The 22,458-nt window shown below is 41.4% G+C and overlaps 1 protein-coding gene across 1 annotated transcript; it reads right to left on the bottom strand.

Annotated features, from left to right (window-relative positions):
* Window positions 1–950: 950 nt before the first annotated feature.
* Window positions 951–9,504, bottom strand: UBE2J2 (ubiquitin conjugating enzyme E2 J2). The gene is made up of 7 exons (XM_075773545.1): window positions 9,289–9,504; window positions 7,342–7,472; window positions 7,075–7,115; window positions 6,137–6,239; window positions 5,883–6,021; window positions 5,307–5,387; window positions 951–4,405 (listed from the first exon to the last, which is right to left on the bottom strand). The coding sequence occupies exons 2-7, from the start codon at window positions 7,470–7,472 to the stop codon at window positions 4,121–4,123; spliced, it is 780 nt and encodes a 259-aa protein (XP_075629660.1). The 5' UTR covers window positions 9,289–9,504; the 3' UTR covers window positions 951–4,120.
* Window positions 9,505–22,458: the final 12,954 nt, after the last annotated feature.

The following is a 22,458-nucleotide window of genomic DNA, read 5'->3' as shown; positions in this document are numbered from 1 at the left end:
AGGGGGGTTTCCTACAGAATTTGTCTAGGGTAGGTGCAGAACAATGCCTGTCCTCGCAGCAAGACTCCTGTATGACTACAGGGATCCAAAATAGAGCAACAGGGCTAATCCTCATCCGACTCTACTTACTAACACAAGCACTAATAAAACCTAAAGCAGGGCAACTGACAAAACGAAAAGCACTAAGTCTAAACAGTAGAGTGCAAAAGAATTCCAGGCACAAGAGCTGTGGAAATACCAGCACTATTAAGGAAAATGCATCATTTTGTAAAACAAATTAGAACATAGCACAGCCCTGGCAGATGTCAGTCCAGCAAAAAACCCTCACTTTCATCAAGCTAGAAATTGCTATTAGAAACTACTGGTTTGGATCCACACACAACCGGAATGCCAGCCCACGATCAAACTCTGAAAGTCAAAAGCAAAGACAGCCTCCGAGAAACATTCGCTGCTTCACACTGAACCAAAGCTGACTAGGTATCGCAGAACCAGCTATCCAGATGTTAAGGGAATAGCACCAGACTGTGCTCAAACAGCAACTGCCAAGTTAGTAACAAGGTTCCAATCTACTTTTTTCTTCAGACATCATCACTGTTGGCAAAACCAGTGCCAGCACCTCAGAGTGGCTCCTACGTGTCTTGGAGTAGGTACTGAAAACAGGCACTGCACTATGACGACGGTTGTGGCGTTTATGCCATTATAGAACAAATACCTCTCTGTAAAGGAACTGCATTGTCAAACAAAAGATCTAAAAGGAATTACTACCTGTAAGTCTTCCTGGAGGTGTTTTACCATAGATGTAAGGGATACATAACTAATTTGAGAGGGGGAAAAAAAATCTGGAGGTGGGAGAGACAGTTTTGCCATAGTTTTTGTTTTGTAGTCCATATATATCCAGTTAGATTTCTTCCCAGTGATTCCTTTCCCAAAAACAGTCCCACAGAAAGTAAAAATTTTATCATGAATGTTTATTATGAACAAACAACTTTACAATGCAGTCATTTCTACTCCTCAGTACATGCTTGATGTAAGGTAACTTCTGTGACCTTGCAATCTTAGGGGGAGAAAAGTTATGACTACACGCAAATCCAGGATTTTAAAAATCAAGAGATCTTTAAAGGCAACCACTGAGACGGCTTCTGATTCAAGCTGCAAAAACTCCCTACCACCTGTTTTAACAATCTCATGGAAGTCTATGAAATTGCAGCATGAAAGCGAAGGGCCAGACATTGTTTCCATATCATGTACTGAGGGACAGCTTTTAGTTTTATTACATTAAGTAATGCACTGCTTCAGGGCATGATAATATTTTTGCATGGCAAAGAATGGTTTACTCCATCTAATGACTTTGGTAACAAAAAGATCAGATACTGCATACTATTATAAATGCTTTTTAAAAACACAAAACAGTAAGACCTACACAAAAGAGAATAAATCTTCCGTTACCAAAGGCAAGGAGCAAGGAGATGTATCAAAATCTCGTAAGCCATAGGTGCAAGGGTTCAGTCAGCTATTGCTCCTAGCTTTCGACAAACAGCACCTGAAATGTCTGTCAAGTCTTTCTCCGAATCCAGGGTACTGAAGAGAAACTGCAATTGGAAGTTTTATTTTGTTTTTAAATATAACCAATCCTCAGAAAAAATGCAGCATGTCCAGGCTTTAACCAAAGCTTTTTTGTTTCCAATTGTGGCACTTACTAGAAATAAGAGACCCACCTTCAAGTACTTGGGTGCAGCTTAAGGCCAACTTCTTGTCACATAATAAAATGCCTTTTATTCAATATCTCCAGATTTTGCTAGTTCTTTTACCTTGGTTAGGTACATTTCACAAAAGATGCAATCACACCATGACCAAGGTCTCCTTGCCTTTGTCTTCATTTATGTGGACAAAAGAACTTCCATAAGATAAGATGATTAAACATAGATAACCAATTATAAGCTTCTGTCTGTAGGCGATGTCAATGGTAATAAAAGGCATTGCGAGAACACAAACACGTTTCAATGATACTAAGATCTACGAGGCAGAACAGCCTCAACTACAGGTCTGTATGCTTTGAGAAAAAAATATCAGTCTGACAAGCCATCTTGAAAATCCTATCACTGCAGGAAAGGCATGACGCTCCCCCTTCCTTTCCAGCACACCCCCAGACTGACAACATAATTGTTTCTAGATAGATACAACCGGTGCTTCTCTTTTCACAAGAGTTGATTAAGCACATACAAGAGGTAAATTAAAAAATAGTTATAAATAAGATTTGGTAAAACCACAAAATAAAAAAAATATCAAAGATTTATAAATACATTTTAAAATCCAGCCTTTTCCAAATTTCATCTCCACACATCCCATCTCCTCCTTCCCTTCCTTCCCTCGGTAAGAACTGCTTTAAGATTTCTTTAGTATAGAGCTGTTCTCCTAGTTTTGATCATTCCTACCTATTGCAGAGAATTGGTCACATTTATCGATGCTCTAAATTGCATGGCTCATGGGTTAAGAATACATTTTTGCTTACAATTCAAGATACCAAGGAGAAGGGGGGAGAAAGAGAGAGAGAGAGAGAACAAATCTGAAAGGGGAAACAGTTTCAAAAAAATTCTTAGGTACATGAGGTAATATTTATTTGGGCTCTTCACAATACTTAAAATAAGACTATGCAGTTAGACGCAGAGCTTTTTACTCTGCTATCACTTTTGACAGTTGGTGGTACCATTAACAGCGGGTGTGTTCTTCCCCAGATGACTAGGCATCACTGTCAATTATGAAAGGCACAGTAAGTTTGCCTCTGATGAAACAAAACATTTGGATAAAATTAAGCAGGGGGGCAAAAACCAAGCAGACTCAGTTAAAAAAGTAATTTCAGACTTTTGAACTACTCTAGGAGATTTTGCGTTTATCCACAGTCCTGTAACCCCATGAACAAACATCAGTATTTCAGTCATCAATCATCTGAAGGGTAACAGTGATGAACTTATACCTAAAAGCAAAAAGCTTCCAGAATCTCAGATGAATTAGAAGGGTTTGAGTTTTGGCTTTTGGTCGTGGTGGTGGGTTTGTTTTTTTTTTTTTAGAGTTTATGCAAATCTTCAAGTAAGCAAGCAGAACTAATTTTAAGGGTTTACTTCAGCTAGTGACACTTCACATTAATTCAGTTGACTCTGAAGAAGCTGGTTTGACTAATTTGTCTTTTTATCTTTTTATCTTCACAAGGGCTAGGGCTACTTCATTTACCAAAGCCCAAGAAATCCAGAGAAGATTTTCTGAATACACAATCAAGTCTCCATTGGTGTGTGCAGTTTTATTATTTTTTTCCAACAGTGGCACCTTGTGATCAAAATTAAGTATTACAGCTTTCAAATATAACATCTCCCAAAATGGAAATCTGTAAGTGAACAAATCCAAAACAATATATACGTAATTCCCACTAAAGACTGATTCAAATGCTTTTTCTTGCTGATCATTCCTAAAGGGCGACAACTGCACTTCTTGTAGCCCAAATAAAACCTTCAATTACATTGTCACAATTTAGACAACACATTTAACACACACGGTGTTATTTTCCCACTCATCTAATCACTACTGACTAGATATGCAATGATGTTCATTCTATATTAAAAAAGAAACCAGCAATCTTCTGTAGCATCAACATTCACATTAACCAAACCCTTACCAAGTCCACATGAAATCTCTACTTGAATCATTTCAACACCTGTACAGACTCTTCTCCAATGAAAATAAAATATGATATGCATAAATTGTGAAATTTTAAAAATTGTTCAATGAAGTAAAAAGCCTTATTTGCTTAAGATTCTCAAATTTCAAAGAACAGATGGAGAACTGCTATAAAAATCAAAGCACTAGAAATGTTAGTGTCTCATCAATAATGCTTTGACTTGTTTGTGAGCCACTACTAGATAGTAGCGAGGACAAGAGGATCTGCGAGCAGAACTTCTTTTAGTTTTCTGACTAACCAAAACTACTCCATTTCCCAAACATAACCCATGAGCCAACCAGTGTTTTACCTGTAACATGGTAAAACAAATATTTATCCCAGTGTCAGATGCCCAAAGAGTCCCACTCATTCTGCAACTATCACTAATTTGGTCTTGGATTTCTTTTATTATCCTCATTCTTGCGCTATGCTTCTCAGTACATACTTGACTGTGTAGGCAAAGGCTGCAAAACCAACTATAACAAACAAGTTCGCCAAAGCTCCACCTAAAAGTCCATGGTTACGATTGGCCTGTTGGAGACCTGGATGATTGGCAGGTGCCAACGGTACGTGCCCATTAAGAAGGGGTATTCCATTCTGACCGTAGTGTGCTTCCCCATCAGGGACAACATCTGGTAAAGGGAGGGATGGAGGTCTGTTACTGAGCTCTTCTTGTGCTTTCTGCTTTTGTTTAATCTCCTGGAGAAAGAGAAAAGAAAACTGAATAGCTGGAAGGGAAAGTAGTGAAACTATTGGGTGTTTTGAGGATTTCAGAACCCAAGCTCATACGTAACTTTCGGAAGGGGCTATGGTACACTTCTTTATATTGCAGGTCTTTTAAACTAAATTAACTGCTTTCCATACATACGTACAGTCTCCCCAACTTCTTCCAAAGTGACCTACTTCAGTAGTCGACACTAATAATCATTTGTCCAAGTTTATTTTTAGTTCACACGCACATTTTCCGAGAAGTCTTTTTTCAGAAATGAGAAATTCTTGCATCGAAAGTCTTGCATGTCCAGCTTGTTTTGAACACAAGACATTCAGCTGTTACCTATACATGATCATATAAACTGTGTATCAACACACCTACAGGGTTAATGTTGTACAAGGAAGATATATACCCTAGAAAAAAATAATATATATATCTCCCATTCTCAGAATTTAAGCAGGAAGAACATAACAGTCTGTGATCTTAAAGGAGAATTAAGAAAAAAAATCTAGGACATTGATGGACCAAGTCCAGACATACAAAGATTAGTCCCACCCAAACTCAAGAAATCACAGTATACAATTCTAAAATATTGGGACCACAGCCATGTCTGCTGCATGTGCTGCTCAGTTAAGGCTATGATACCAATCCTAAATACACAGATTTGATTCTCTATACAATGGATCTTTGTGCAGCAGAAAACCAATTCCATTTCAAGATATAAGTTTTTAATTCTTATGCATAGCAAAAGTGCCTTTTAACAGGCTTCCAAGATTGACAAAAGTAGCTACTGTCTGAGGAAAGTCCTAGACAACTAGTTTACAGATCTATGCAGAAAAGTTGAAAAACTACCGAAAAACAAATTATTGCATGGATGAATCCCCTTACCTCCACCACTTCAGGGAAGAGCTCACAGAAGACTTTATCTTTTAAATTAAATGCTAAGCTTTGTGCAGCAAGCTGTCTTTTCTGGGGAGGAAACAAATTATCAACAGTTGCATATAAATCAAGTTAATATATTTTAATTCAACATCTGATTATTTCCCACAAGAACAGTGCAAACCACAAGCCAAGTAGTTTCTAACATTTACAACTTCACACTTGTGAATATTATTCACTACAGCAGACATTTCTAGGGATAATTTCTGTTCTCAGTTCTTCATCTTATGGGATTAGTGTTCTGTACTAGCATACCTGCTTGGCAGGTACTTCAAGACAACAGGAGGACAAAAAGTCCTAACCACACTGTTCACTAAAAGAGATTTTAAGTTCTCCAAGAAATATTCTCTCCATCCCCACACTATCTAAAATTGTCTTGATTTATCTGCCCATCATCTGTAGTAGGAAACAGCGTATTCATTTCTGAGATATCAAAATGCCAGCTGCTACTGCTGTTTTAACTTTGAGGTCACATTCAACATTCCCCAAGCTGACAAAAGGTTCATCACAGAGTCTGGAGCTTACTGTGAATTCTGATGTCTCTATGCTGCCCAGTGTGGGGCCCTTTTCCACCATAAAACTAAGAAGGCCCGTCAAGATCGTTGAGACTGACCAAGCTGGATTCCATGTATCCGGATGGAAATCAGTGATTGAAAGACACAACCTTCAAAAGGATAAGACAGGCAGTGTGTTTTACTTTTATGCCATTAAAATTATTATACATTATACATATTGCTAAAATGGTGTTAATTGCTTAAGTGTTAGAAGAAAATCCTTACCTTGTATTACACTTAAACCTTCCATTAGGTGTAATCATATAAATACTAGGAGGTTTAAAAGGAAATTCTCTGGGGAATATTAGTTTCCCATGATAATAGCCACCTGCATTACATAAAGACATGAATTACTTATTTTGCATGAAGATTAAATCCTAAACCGCTACTCAAAACGGGCCAAATAAAACCCTTTACTTATCTCCTTCTCCCCCTCACACTAATGAGATCAAGCTCATCATCTTGTGCCTCTAAAACACAGGAATAATGATTCACACCTAAGGTAAATTTACTTTGGAGGCAATTCTTTCACATGTGTATTACAAACAGTACTTGCTGTTGTCAAGTCCACAACACACTTAAGGAAAACTAGCCAAAGTGTATTTAATACAATAAAATTGGGTTAGTGTTCCAGAAACACAACAGTATTGCAAATATAATACTACAGAGAATCCGATTTCAGAAAGCATTTTGTGAGAGGCTCCAGAAGACATTGTGAAATATGTGACTACAACAAATTAATAAGGCTTTTGCATTTCTCACTTTCTCCAGGGAAATTCATAAAGAGAATACATGTCTCAGTTCACTGAGAACATTTATGAGATCACAAAATGGGATTTCTTTAAAGTTACTTTTGACTGGCACATACTGTCCAAAGTGTGTTATCTGCTCCAAGACCTTTAGCAATTACTTATAGGAAGTAATCTGCCTGCAGTTTAACCTAAACGTGGTTTTGTTAGAATCCTTGATAACAGAAAAATTACTAAAACAGCAGTACCACTACCTCTTTTCAACAAGCTATCACATAAGCCACGGACAGCTCTGAAACTGCACTAACATTTTTTAGAGCTCTTTACAGTAGCTGTATTTTGCCCATTCCAACAGGCATGCAGTTACACATGCAGGTCAATCACAACATGCATGGTTTTGCTACATGCTTTTACCTTCATAGGGAGTCATTTCAGGTCCCCGTACAACATAGTGCCTAAGACAAAGAAGGAAATGTAAACAGTATGAAAGCCATCCCACAATCAGACATCAGTTTCTCTAGAAAAAAAATCAAGATCAGTATCACTTCAGCAAAAGTTTCACAGGCCACCTCCCAAAACCAAGATTCCCATACAATCTGGAGGAGTGAGGGAGTCAGACTTGATAACCTGGAAAATCTTGTTCTCTCCACAAGCGCATGAACATTTCATTCAAATTCTTACCATTCAAGGATATTAGATGGGAGGGGCTCTGCACAGATATAAGGCACTGGATCTTTCTTAATTCGAAGGTAGTCTTGTTTAAGTCTCTGTGTTGCTGTTGTTGGTGCTCTCTTATTACTGTTGTTGCTCATCTAGTTTTCAAAAAATATATATAAATACAATCTCAACACAATCTTAAGAGACACAGAGCTGTTATGTATCATTGAACAGAGCTCCAGGTTTTTGCAAAATCTACTTTACAGAGTATTTTTTAAAATATGAATTAAATTACCATAACTTTTAAGAGGCAAGAACCATGCAAAACCTTAACCAGCTAACACACTCCCACAAGACACTGTATATTGCCAAAATGGGAAAATACTCCTTCCAGAACACTGCTGTTTAAATACCATAGTGAACTACTATAATGAAAATATGCTGCACTACAGAACCCACTCAAACTCTTAATAACCAGTCCTGCGTTTAGGCTGAACACACATCATTATGACACTATTTTAAAGGGCTTAGTCTTTTTGAGTAATTAATTTCCCTATTCAGTCTGAATATATATTATGTAAATTCACCCATGATTTAAATTCCTTTGGTGTTATTTGAAATAAATAACAAACAAAAAAGCCCACAATAACCTTATTACTGACTTTGGGGTGAAGGATTTTAAATTAAATCTGCTGCCTTCTTAAGAGTCAGCTGAATTTACAGAAGGGAACTTCTAAGCCAGATTATTCTCTTCCAGATAAACAAAGAACTCCTCCAAAATGAGACAAGTCAGTGTGAAGAAAGGAAATTCCATGCTGCTTACATGACAAAGAAAGCATTAGCCCTTACAATGCACCTACAGAACACATACCAATTAACAACTACTATTTAACTCACTTTCTCCTGAGAAATTTAGCAAGTTACTTAGCTTTATATATGGAAATTCAGGCAAGAACAAAAGGAAAGATTTTACAAACAGTTTGTATAAAGAGATAAGGCAATGCTTACAATATGATAACAGCATTTGACACGAAAAGTACGTTAAATGCCTACGACCCTTTCTATTTCTTTACTTCAACTCGCCAAGTACAATTTTTTAGAGAAATAACATTTAAACCACGAGCAACAATTATATGCTGCCAAATATTCAAACCCTACTCAAACACGTTTAACCTGGTTTTGGTCAGAATTACTGTAAATAATTTTTTGAAACACACAGTATTTTTTCTTAAAGGATGTCACACTTGTTTTTAAGTCACACCTTCTGAAATAATAAAATTAAGATTTTTTTTTCTCTAAAGAAGTCGGGTTTGATTTTAAAATATAGATTAAATGTTATCTTTTTAATTTAACACAATTATTTGTTGTGAAGTCTTGCAGTAGCGTCCCTCACTATGGGCTACAAAACTACACTGAAATACTTTACAGCACTAAGTATAGCTACTGGGATTTTAACACGTCTCAAAGCCTTATCTGAAAGAACATTTGTGCCTTAAACGCAGAAAATAAGCGGCGACATTTACAGAACCTACGACCGCAAACCGATTTTCCCATCTCGACAATACAATTTACCAGAAGCAAGAAAGCAACCGGCAATCTTTAGACGGCCAAGCATCAGCAACACGATGCGCCCAGGCCCTGCTCCCAGCCCGGCAGGGCGGATCAGGGAACTAAGGCGAGGGCACCCCAGGTCCCCGGCCCCCGGAGCTGCCCTGTGAAAGGAGAGCCAGCGCCTCCTTCTGCGGGTAACCGTGACCCCGGCCCGGAGGAGACGGGCAGCGAGTGGAGGAAGTGAAGAAGGAGCAAGAGGACAAGCGGAGACCTCACGGCCTACAGCGAGTCTGCTGCCCGGCACGGGCCCCGCCAGGCCGGGGAAGGGAGAGACAGCGGGAGGGAGACAGCCGGCCGAGCCCCCCGCCCTGCTCCCGGAGCCCCCTCAGGGCCCGCCACGCCGGCCCAGGCCCCACTCACCTCTCCCTGCTAGAGCAGGCTCCTCCACCGCCGGGACGCCCCACCTGCCTGCAGCCGGAGGCCGAGGGAGAGAGGGAAGGAGGAAGGGAGGGAGCCCCTCAAGAAAAAGCGGGCAGGGCAGGGCAGGGCAGGGCAGGGCCGCGACCCCCACACCTCCCCGCTGCGGCGCGACCGCGGCTCCCAGCCAAGATGGCGGCCCGGCGAGGCGGGGCCAACGCAGTGCTGGCGTCTCCTTCCGGGAAGGAGCCGCCCCGCTTCCGGGGCGCGGGTACGTGACGCACGGTCAGCTGACCAGCGCTGCAGGCCCTGCCATGGCGGCCTGGGGCGGCCGAGGGGCTCCGCGGGGCAGGGACAGGGACAGGGGCAGGGACAGGGGCGGCCCCGCCTGGCCGGTGCTCTCGGGACCTGGTGGCATAAAGCCGCCGTGTTCCGGGGCTGTAGAGGCCTGTGGGGTGGATGAGGCCGGCTGGTGACGGGCGGGCTGTGCCAGCAGGAAGGTCTGTGTGAGCGGTCACTACAGGGCGGGGAAAGCAAACGGCGGTAACGGAAGTCCATCGCCGTTCAATTATTACACCTTTATATCACATTATATTTGGAAGGGATCCCAGGGTTGTCTGCTTTTTCTTTCCTGAAAAATAATTAGTTGCAGGTGTTTTTTTGCTGTAAGTCTCCGGAATCTTTTCTTCAAATTCCCAGGGTTCATAAAATGGATAAATCCAAACTCACTTTCATTCAGTACACAGGCAATATTTTATCACAGGCAACCAGGATTCTACCAGTAGGCCCATAAAAAACTCATCAAATCGTTTTGTATCATACTCTTGCATGTGTTGCTTCAGTAATGTTCAAGGAGAGTAAAGCCAGTTACTCCCTTAGGGGACAAAGGTGACGGGAAGGTGTAGCGTCTATTCACTCTTATTTAAGAATGCATATCCAGACCATCTTATGAGAAAACGCTGCAAAGTCTCGCTCTGTGGAAGGGAACACTGAGTTCTCCTGTGTCTTAAAATCCTTAGCTCACTGTCTAGCACAATTGCACGCAGCCCTTAAGGGATTCTGTGAGATGGCTACGCTTAAAAAGGTTAAACATTTTAACAGCGTGGGTGTTGTGAGGTGTTTTGTAAAACACAAAATTCCACCTGGCTTTAACATCATTCCTGTCGCAATAACCATGTTGAATAAGTTACGCTAAAATTGTGTTTACATGCACTTTGTGCAAGACAGGATTTAGCAGACATCAGCCACGATGGTCCTATTGTAAGGATTTCAGCTCAGGGTTGTGCTGATCTGTACTCTTGGTGATTTGAATCCAGCTCAAGACTGAGTTTCAGCTGTATTGAATCTGAATATTTGTATTTCCTATTGTATTTGTTCACACACAATAATCACTGACCAATTAAAAATTCCTCTTCAAAAGACTAAGAAATAACCTTCTTGTGGTTAGCATTTAATGTTTTGCCATTTCGGTTGTTACCTGTGTACTGAATTGTATTCCAGTTGAGAGGAACCTTGTTCACTCCCGATGCTTTTCTTTCAGGGCTTTTGAAATTTACCACTCAGATAATGTTTGTGAAAGGGAATTCATTTAGTTTGATTATCCAAGATTTAATTTAAAAAGCATAAGGAAGAGATTGGCTCCGGATTTATATATCTGTGTTTAACCCTGTAGGTGTAGAGCATATTTGCTGTATTGTATTCATTAGCTATTAGCATACATACTAGTTTAAGGGAAAGCGTACCTCCGTCGCTGGGCTAATAATCTTCCTTTATTGCCTCAAGTGAAACGAAAAGGCAGAAAAGAAAATGATTGAGTTGTCCAAAGAGTTTTCAAGAGACTCAGACAGGACTGCATGACTGCGATAAAAGCCAGAATTTTTCTACCTGTTTGAAGAGATGGAGGCATCTTCCGTGTGAACGGTTCCTGCAATGACCACGGTTCTCCTCTGCGCTTGAGCCCTTCTGCACTGGTACCCAACAGAGGGCACTGGTAGCCCACGTACTTCGTAAGTTCTTAGTTATGCCTGTTGCCAGAGTAGCATAGGCTGTTGTCCAGCCTGTCATGAGTTCGTGGAGGTTAATCAACAGCAAGAAGGGGAAAAAGAAAAAAAAATGGCTGTGGTGTCAAACCACCTTTGGCAAACCCCAAATCTGAAACCATCTATACGTTTTAAATTTCACTTTGTTTCTACAAAGTGGGGACTGCAAAATATTGTGTGCTCATAGAATGTCTTACTCGAGCATGTCTGTTCATTTTTAGTGGGAGTACGTAGTTTTCATTTATGTCCTAAGCACTGGGGCAGCACTGTTGATGCAAAGTGGCTGTTGTATTAGACCCCGGATAGAGCTACAGTTGTGCAGCAAATTGAAATTATGTTTGGACTTGCAGAGCCCCACTGAGAGATGTAACAGGTTTTGTTACTTAAGCTTCAAATATGGACAAGAAATACTTTTCTAGAAGTAGGAAAATGGTAGAGGTTTTAGGGGAAAGAATGCCAATCTGAAGTCATGAAGAGATAAAACAACCAACCAAAAATATTTTCAGTTTGCTGAGTGGTGTAAAAATTTTAATTTCATGGTAGTTTCATTTCAAATGTCCAATGTTTTCCATTATTAGCCTCAGACTTCAATCACAATAACAGGATCATTCCTGCACAAAGTGTTCACATGTCCCACCTGTGGCCACATCAAAACTTTTTGAGTTAGTGAAGTTTATCAAACCGTATCCTTTTCTTTGAACTGTTTTGATTTTGGTGCCATGAAATGCTTCAAGGAAAAATGGTTTGCTTCAAAAAAGGAAGAAATAGTTGATCTGTTTTGGTTTAATTTCTTACACTCAGCCTTATGTCTAATCTGAGCTCACAGTTTACAAATGCTTGAAGGTTTTGCAGAAGGAACTCTTTATAATAAATTATTATGATACTTCAAGATGTATAAATACAAGGTATTATTAGAATGCTGTATTAGCCTACATGTATTTCACCTAATAAATTCCCAATGGCAACTCATGCAGTATATTACATACCGAGTTTTATACCCTTTGACCTGAGGACAATTACCTTTTTTTCCCCTCTGCCACACCATTTTGGGTTTGGGGTTTTGGGGTTTTTTTTGTATTTACACTGGAATTCCTACTAAGTCATCTAAGTCTGGAAGTGTGATAAACATGTAATCGTGGAGACTGCAATAAAGGCCCCAGAATGCTGGAGGGATTCCAGAGCTCATATTTATACCTCTGTCATTCTCTCTAATGTTCCCCAACCCCAAAGTATTTCATGCATAAGTGTGTTGTCATTAACATTCCATTCATCAGTCTGGTATGTTATTCTCAACACTAATGATAGCGTAGAATGAGACCTCTCTCAAAGCAGTTCCTTTCTTCCCAGTTGTTTTCCACCATGCAAATGAATCACACTATAGAATTTCCTCTCTCTGTAAAGTATCTTTGGTGTACTGCTATCGTGTCTTGAAGGCATATTTTAAACCTGGGCTCGGGAAGTCACTAGAAGTTCCAAATTTATGTTCTTAAATCATTAAGTGCACCAAATAAATAAGTACATACTGCTAAATTAACTTGGAAAGTGATTAACTCCAGGACAGAGACAAGTGAGACAGTTCACTATCTCATAAAGGTTGGAGTTGTTTTTTAATTTTATACAGGCCCCTCAGCAGGATCACGTGGTGGTTATAGGATGTGAACATCTTTATGTGCTTGTGAACGTGGACCTTTTGTAGTATTCTTCAAAAATATGTAGCTGTCTGACTTCAGCATTGCAGAAAATTTTCCTTTAATTGTAATCCTAAGAAAAGCATTGCAAATTTTCAGGTCAGATACAAATAACAGGAATCAGAATTTGTTCTGTTTGTGGGTGCCTTCGGGTAAGTCTCTTGCTTCAGTTTCTCCATCGAATGAAAGCGGTACTTTATGTGCTGCTCCACGCATGCAGTCAAATGAGTATTTTGAGTCTTGGTGGATGAAGAAATAATTTGAGAAAGAAAACGCACCCCAAGGAATGCAGTGAGGGTTAATTAGCGTTCACATGTACTCAAATGTAACCTCGTCCAGTAAATGTGGCAATTCTGTGGCTGCTGAGCGTCTCTGTTTAGGTTGTCCAGAAGGACAGAGAGCACTTGGAAGAGCAGCCGTGCCTCAAGGCTGCTCAGGGCCGAGGATGCTGATGAAATGGAAAGTTCTTTGTATCCCAGAAAGACATTTGATATATCCTTGGGGAAGCAATTTCCCCGAGCCCTGTTACCAACAGCCACGTTACAGTGGGATCAGGAGAGGACCTAACTGCCTAACTCGTGTGCTCAACGGGCAGGCTTTTTTCTTTAGTTACCTCATGGGTTGACCATTGAACCCATCGCTGCTTCAGATTACCAAGATAGGTCTCTCAGCGTAAGCAGTGAAAAAAACGGGAATCTTTACTTCTACCCTGAATACAGAGGACTACCCCCTAGGCACTTCACTAGTTTTTCAGTCTCTATAGCCTGTGGAATTGGAAGATCAGTCACTTATAAAGCACTCTCTTACTTTACACGTCCATATAATGTGTTCCCTGACATGCATCATAGCGAGACTACTGCTCCGTTCTTTTTGTTTGCTGTCTAAAGCCACCACTAACTGGCACCACGCAAATATTTTGGATCTACAAAGGCAGAATTGACTAACTGCGAAGAGCTTACTGCCTCCAAGCACAAGACGCATTACAGAAATCATTGCCTGGTGAATAACATGCAAGAATGTCCTGTGGCCTCTCGTGCCTGAATACCTCCTGGAACAGGCGGCCTCAAGGAACTGAAGGTGCTGGGCAGATCCTGCCTGGCAGCTTGCTCCAAAACCGAAGGTAGAACCGAGATTCAGAACAAGCTAAACCCACAGGGATCGGTAAAGAAGGATGCTTAGGAGTCTAACACCCAAGTCGGAGAGATGGGGGTGGAGGTTACCAAGCACAGTAAAGGTGAGGGTGGAGTTGGACAGAGGGACAAGAAGCTTGGATGCAGAAGGAAGGAGCAAAAGGGGGAAAAAATACTCAAGGGCCTCGGAACACAAGGGACTGTGGCAATCCTGATCTGGATGGGCTGGAAGCATAAGTCAGGCACGGGGCTGAACCTTTGCAAAGCCGTGGGGAAGGAAAGAAGCAATCTTTAGGATGTTGTTAAGGAAGAAGTAGGAGCTGAACAATCACCATGAAGAATTCATCCCATGAGTAACAGGGGATTTAGCTCAGGAAGCCACAGAGACGTCTTCTCTCACCGAGCAGGGGAGCACCATTTATTAGCATGGCTATGTCGGTGTTTGCCAAAGACAGGGCACAGCTGCAGGGAGCTCCGTGACGCTGGTGGAGCCGTTTTTCATTTATGCCAGGTAAAATGTCTGTTCCGGACACTGTTACCTGAAAGGCCTTAGTGAGGATTTTGGTTTTGTACTGTGTTTAAGCATTAATAAATATTGCTGAACTGTATTTACTCTTAACTTTTTAAAGTGTATTTCTTCATTTTGGGTGAATGAAAAACTTTTACAAGGGCTTGGGTTTTTGGTGGGGTTTGTTTTTTTTTTTTGGTAGGGACTTTCAACAAAAGAAATTAGGCATTCTGAACCTTATTAAAGGCAGAAGGACATTTACTGTTCAATCTATAGTGAATCTCCACCACTGATGTCTGAATAATATGCTTCAATTGTAACTACCGGTGTGCAGATGAGAACTGTAACACTGAGAAACTAAATCACTGTCCCAGGGTCACGTTTGTAACAAAGCACTAATTGATCCCATGTTTTCCACTGTCTGAGCCTGCATTCAAACCAGAGATATCCTTGACCAATAATCCTTCAGAGATCTTTTTATAAAAGTAGAGGACATTAATGTTCACGTCTGGCCAGATTTCTGCCTTCCCGAATTCCCTTCCAGTTTCAAGTGCATATGAGATGCATCACGTCCAGGGCTAAACTATGAGCAATGTCATTTTGCATTAACACATCTTGCTGCTTTCCCATCTAAAAGTAGTTCCACGTCACTGATGGATGAAACAACGTAGGGGCTTTTGTTTTGGCTTTCTCATAAAATTCTGCCAAGCTGGCGCTCTCTTGATCTTTGGCTCTTTAGAGGTATTGTGTGTATGTGTTTCTTATTTTTGGTTCTTTGTCCTTCTGAGGGGTTGTATTGCTTTAACTATCATACTGGCTTTTACTGAGTAGCTTTCCTTCACTGTTGTGCATGTTAGTTTCATAGTATTATAGAAGTATAGTATATTATTATCTAGTAGAACTATATTATTTTGTAGAATTCCCCAAATCCTGTGATTCCCTAGGAAACTGATCTTCATTGGTTTTTTTTTTAATGGAAGCTGATAACTTCTTCCAAAATAGCTCCATCATGGGTGATTAGCTTGAGTTTCAGAGAAGGGCTATGGTGGTTCCTGAGTCTCACTGATTCACTGTTGATCATGAGGAAGTAATTCAATTGTTTTGAAGCTGAATTTTTCTTCTTGTATAAAGAAAGGATAATATTATTTATCTAGCTTTACTGGAAGCATGCACGCTTAATCATTTGGTGAGCGTCACCTATTTCGAGCTCTCTGGACTAAAGGTTCCACATCAGCAAGTGCCAAACGTGAATCATAATCTTTGTTTTCCATAATCACTGCTGTTATGATAATGATCAATGTTGTTCATTTGTAGGCCAGATGAATATTTCCAGGCATCATACTTTTTGTGATTTACTTCATTTTCTGCTGTCTGAATTGGAGAGGCAGCAGGCGATCAGCCAGCCTTAGGTGACCCAGATAAAATGACAGGCAATTTAACCTAAGCACTGGTAAATCCCTGATAAACTTGCTGAAACCAGGGCTTTTTTTTCCCCTTTGATTTCCTCTCCTGCCCTGGCTAAGGTCGGGCGTGACCTCCTTTATGATGATTGACAAGAAGATAGTATTACTTAGAAAATAATTCTGAGCGTGTTTCTGAGTCAGAAAGAAGAAAGGTCAGTCCTCTTATTTATGCCACCAGCACTAGGTAAGGAGCTCCATTACCAGGATCCAGTTCCCCTTTACCTCTCCATCCTTTGTTTCCCAAACGATAATTGGTGCACAGCCATCAGTGGCCATAAGTGGCCTTCTAATGACATCACCTTAAGATGCAAAGACAAATAGTGTGACATACCAGTTTCTCCTTGCTGTTCATCACTTTCACTCAGCACCTTTCACTGCTTCCGCGTGCTCTTCTTTAGTATTTGACATTTGTATGATTACATTGCTCTCTATATCCAAAGTACAGCATGCCTAGTATTAGAACGTTATTAAGCTATTACCTTGCGAGATGGATGTATGCCTTCAAAAGCCATTATAATGGCTGTGGTTTTGTCACTGCTGAACTTCCTTTAAAGCCAGGTAATCTCTACACAGATGTCAATAGACCATCATTCTTCACAGAGATCATTTGCGATTTCACAGCAAGTTTTTGTGTCTAAATATTTTTTTTTCTTGTTTACAGTATTTAGTCCTACAGGAAGACCCTGGCTGAGCCGACGAGTGGTTTGTTTTCCTCTGGTTAGACACAAAGTGAGCCTCATTGAATGGGCCGCTTTGCTAAACTTCTTTGACGAATGTGCCTCTGCCTTGACCTAGAAGAATTGTCTCCAGTGCTGACAGGAGGAATTGAGCCTTTCAACGATAAAATGTTTCCTTGAGAGAGCTTACCAAGCAACACAGAGTACCTGCTAAACTTAGCCTGAGTTGTAAATCCTTGCTCTGCTGCTCCACCTTCTGATCTGGGTTTTTTTCCTTTCTGTCCATGAAGAGAAATGAGCAAGCGCTGAATGCCACCAGAATGGTTGGAGCAGAATGTAGAAGCATACGCCATCTTTTACAGCCAGATTCCGGTCGGTTCAGGTGTAGATAAACACTCATTGATGCAAGCTTTCAGAGATGCTGCTGCCTTGCAGGAAGACATGAAGAGGAGGAAGGAAGCCTTTTGGAACTGTTGGTACAAATAATGTTTAGAATTTATGTCTGCCAGCATAGTCTCTGGGCAACTTCATAATAAATATATTCTTCGAAGAGGAGAGAGAATTTCAGAAAAAAATATCAGGTAAAGGATATAAGCCCTCATGATATACATTCACCGCTGGAGGCATATTAAATTTCCTGCGTGGCAAATGCAAATTACCAGCGTTCTTGATCTATAGACCTCTTTATGACAAATGGGTCTAGAAGTGAAAATAATCTCAAGATCTTATCCTCTCATGCTGATGAAGTGAGAAGAAAGTCTCTTGTGTTAAGCAATGGGCATTGCAAAGTGCTCATTTGATGAGGCCGAAAGCTAAAGGCTGAAATATATGGGATCTGATGTAGGCAGCACCCCTTGCACACTGTTGGAAAGTATCTGCAGGATTGTTACATGCACAAGGAATTCTGTCACCTCTTTGTCTACTACAGGAGTAAGTACCGATCATCTTAAAATATCAGATGAGATCTAGGAATATCTCTTAAAAACATAGTTTTAAATACTGTAGCATGACTACAACCCATCCTGTTGCAATTAACAAGCAGTATCAAAGCAATAGTCATCACCATGCTTACATGGCAGCTTACATCACCAAAGCTTTATACAAACACCAATTAACCCTCTCAACAATGCTGCAAAGTGTCATTACATCTATTTCAGAGATGAAGCAACAGAGAGAGGCAGAAAGATTTGCCCAAGATTGCACAGCAGGAGAAGAGAAAAGTTCAAGAGTTTAAGGCTTTCAAGTTGGTATTTCTTTGTCCATGTTGTGGCAGACTCTACCCTCGTCTGCGTGTGGAGTTTTGTATTTATTGCCATTGATTTTGCAGTTCTGGTGGACAGGGAAAATTTAATATCTTCTTGTTGCATTTGGGTTGGGGTTTTGTTTGTTTTAAATGTGCTGGAGACAGGACAAAAATCTCCTTGGAAAGCAGGGACCTTCCAGCAAACAGGACATGGATTTGGAATAAACAGTTGTGAAGAGTTTATAGACTTCTGCCTTTATTTGGGTTTTATACGCCGGTGATGGGGTAAATTCGGGGAGAGAACGTCACTGGGCCAGTTTAGCTCCTTTTGGTTACAGACCATTCCTGATGTCACTTTTGGGGATTGCTTGGGGACTTCTGTGGAGGGTTTCTGTTAGTGCTGAACAGACAGGTCAGACCAGGAATATTTGTGCAGTTCAGGTGGACTATTCACTCCACATTACTCATGGTGAGGTACTGGTCATGGAAGTCACATGGCAGCATTTCTACTCTTTGATTGGCAAGTAAAGCTTTCCCGGGCATGAAAAAAAAATTAAAAACAAGTGATTAATAGCAAATCTTAGGGCTTACTGGCTAACTGCGGTGCTTTCCATGTGAATAAGCACACCCAAACATCAGAGCAAACAGATCCAGAGCACAGATACATTTATGGGTCTCCCAGATAATCTTCTACAAATTGGAGTGAATCAAAAATAAGTCACCTATGCAATCCTTACATCGGCCTAGCATTTTGGATCGCCTTTGGCATCATTTAAAGGTTACAAAATTATCTGTTTTTTTAAAGCCAGGTCTTCTCTTCAGCCACAATGCCTCCCTGAGGGTTTACCTGCATTCAGAAGATCATTACTATGCTTTTTAAAGTTTTCAGCACCGATAGCCTGTATAGAGCTGTTTATGTTTGCCACTGGGGCATCGGGTCTATGACTTTGCAATTACTGACTCAGGCACGAATAGAGCTGTTCTACGAGGAGGTGAAGGAATCCTTCAGAGGTTGCTGATGGAAAATATAGTATTGCACCTGAATTTAACCCAAAAAGCATCCATCTAAAGAGGTATGACAGCTGACACAGCCACTTATGTAATAGCTAGTTTCAGTTACTGATTTGCTAATGACTGTTTTGCCCTTGCGCAGTTTGTTCCCGGTTTCTTCATTCTCCTCCTTCCTAGCTGCCATACTGTGGTACCTCTTCCTCTTGTTGACATCTGTTCTAGTTCCCAATAGGAAATCCTGAAGTCACTGGATTGATTAACCCCGGTGAATTGCTACCAAGCATTGCAATATCTCTTCTGGGTTCCAAGAGGAGCAGGGATCACCAGGGAAGATCTGCTTGCCTATTGCCAGAAGACAGGAGCCAGACGTACTGTCTACCACTTTCTCCAGGAGCTTGGACCACTGCTTGGGGAGATTTGGGCTTCAGTTGCGACGGAGTTATGGTGTCTGTGATTCCAGGATGGTTGCATCTTGCATGTCCACAGAACAAGAAACTTTTACTGATATTCTCCAACCTCTGTCAGTCCTAAGCGCATCAGCGTTCCTACAGATACTGCGTCTGAGCTGCAGTAGGATTTAATAAAAAAATTTAAAAAATCCACTACCAAGCAGGATTTCACCAGCCTGTGAATGTTTGAAATTGGCTGAGAGCTTGACATGTCTGAACAAGTGGAACAGCATCTATGAAGGCCTGTGACTAAAGAAACCAGAACAGGGAACAGGAAGAGAAACAAAAAAGCAGGTGTTATCCCAGAGGGATGACAGGAGCAGCTACAGACATCTTACTCAGAAAGGTGAGTGAGTGGAAATGAATGCTTGGTCATACTGGAAGCAAGCAGGATTCTGCTACTGAGGCTGTATTTTTAACCCTATGCGCCTCTGGTGGAGGCTTAATGAAAAGCAGGGGTTACGTGGGGCCTCTTCATAACAAGGGGTGTAATTAAGGGATATTTAAATGGCTGGTGACTAGCAGAATATGCATGTGCTCATTGCCGTGATTTCTGCATTTTGTAAGGATGTGCCAGCTAGCTTTAGCCTTGCTAACTCAGGCACTGCTGGTGATAAAACCAGAGCACTAGGGAGCTCAGCACCAGTTAAGGAGTGTTTACCTACTTCCTTGAGCAGGTTTGGCAGCCTTTGCAGCAAGCGAAGCTGCTTTGGCTAGATGCAAACCAGTGCAAAAGGGACGCCGAGGTAGACCAATGCTATCCTGTTTCTGCAGGCATAGCTCACTCTGGTTTCAAGATAGAGATCCCCTCAGCCACGGCTCAAAGCATCGCACGAGCAAAGCGCTGAGTGTTGGGATTCCCGGAAGAAATTTTGGTGAACAGAGCTTCAACACTGAGATTCCAGGAGATGAGGAAAACACTTGAAAATCAGAGTCAGTTCAGCAACATTTGGGGCTAGATCAAAAGGAGACATTAAGCAATGTTTGAAAGCTCTCCAGGGCAGGGACTGTCTTTGTTCTGCCTCTTGCATAGGACTGAACAAGCTGTCAGCACTTCCATAATACCTCTGCGTGCTGCTCCTTTCTCCAGTAGGAGAGCAGCGAGAAGCAATTTTGTGTTCTGCTTTGAAAAGATGACAATGTGGTTCTGGCTAGTAAGAACTGGGGAAAAATACAGGAGGCAGAGCCTGCTGCATGCCAGTTCAAGTCCGTACACAGCACAGCCAACCAAGAAACCCAAAGAGGCTACACTGGGAGTTTCCTTTTTCTGTAGTTGCCCACAGAATTTTGTCTGCCTTTGAGTGGGAGGAGGAATAGACTGGCTTATCCGGTGGCCATGAAGAAAGCACTGTGAGGGAGTTTCCACAAACCCAGAGGAGACAAGTCACACTGATTTCAGAGAGAGGAAAACCGGGTTGGCATGCTGTGTCCTGTGTAATGAGAGAAAATGTGGGAAGATGGTTTGACAGAGTAACCTGGAGCATTCCAGGAGAATAAACGCCATTCATGCAGGAACAAGTGACGTGAGTAAAGCAAGGTTTGCTAAAAATCAAGATTAAAGCATAGATCTACAAAGCCTGCTGAAGGCAGGAGGGTGCCGGATCTGCTCCGTATCCCTTCCGCTGCCAGAGGAAGCGGATGCCAAAGGCTGCTCTTCTCGGCTCACAGACTGAAGAACGATAGAGACAAAGAGTGGGGAATCTCTGGAAGAGACAGGCGAGTTGAGGAATATCAGAAACTATTGAAACACTGAAGTGGGAGAGAGCGCGATAATACGAAACAAGTGCAGCAAGGGAGAAAGTTAATAACTGAAAGACAGTTTGTGTGGTTAGTGGACAGCAAATTACAGTGAACTTTGCAGTATGGCGTGGCAGCAGGGAAAGCTGCTAGAAGTGGGGGGATTTTGATGTGTCTTTCACTTTGCTAATTTGTTTTAGGCCTCTCAGCACAAGCAATTTTCAGCCAACTGGGAAAGCCTTCAGGAACGAGTAGCCAAAGTGTCCCCTCTCGTTCCTATGCAAGCCAAAAAAAAAAAAAAAAAAGTGTGATTTACATCATTAGGAAAAGCACTCTTATCTGTCCGGTCAGACTTACCTCACTGCGATTCGGTGTTCTGACAAGAAGTCCAGACAGTGTGGCGTGTCTTGTTTCGGACGTTTAAAGTGAGATTGGACAAAATATTAATATTTGAGCCTCTGAGAAACTAGCCTGTCACAGCAAGAGGGCCCAGCTAGAGCTCATCACTGAGGTTCTCCAGTTTAATCTCCGTGACTCTCTCACTCCAGCCTGTAACAGCAGCAAGCGTAGGAAGGGGCAGGCACGCTGGGTGTTCTACGTGCTGGACGTTGTCTGTGCTGTTCGTCTGCTTAGTGTCCAATAACAGCCAAAGCCAGTGATATGAGAGGTTTGCTCTATAGAGAGCAAAACTTTTTTCACATGTAAGGAAATACTTAAGGATAAAAAAATTATTGTCTGGTGGTAGACTTCCCCAAATGTCTGAGTACATTCCACAAGGAACATTAATTCACTGAGTAACTCTTTTGCCCACGTGAAGTAGATAAAGTCTCTTCTCTCTGCCTGCAGGATACTCTTTGTACCTCTCCTCTCCTCCTCTGAGCTGGTGCCGATACTAAGACAGGCACATATTCAAAGGCATGTTTGTACAGTCGTGGGTTTCATTTCTGTTTCAGCAGTCTATCAAATAGGTGAGAATTGTATTATCATCCATGCCGAGTATGCACAAAACTCAAGGCTAGCGTAGAGCCAAGGGTCACGAGTGTGGAGTTTGGACCGTTCCTTTAATACGTGACAGCAATGGAAAAGCTTGAAAGCAAAATGACAAGATTCCCTTATTTTGTTTACCTGTGCTGTCTTGGTCAGGTAGATGGGGGGTGATTCCATTAAGCCCAGCTGGGGAACAAATTGCAGTTCAGGGAGAGGGGGTTGAAAACTTACAGCGTGGGAG

This window comes from Balearica regulorum, chromosome 21 (genome assembly GCF_011004875.1).
Source record: "Balearica regulorum gibbericeps isolate bBalReg1 chromosome 21, bBalReg1.pri, whole genome shotgun sequence".
In the NCBI taxonomy this organism is placed as follows: Eukaryota; Metazoa; Chordata; class Aves; order Gruiformes; family Gruidae; genus Balearica; species Balearica regulorum.
Note: the sequence above shows the minus strand (reverse complement) of the source record. Positions and strands in the feature narration are given on the sequence as shown.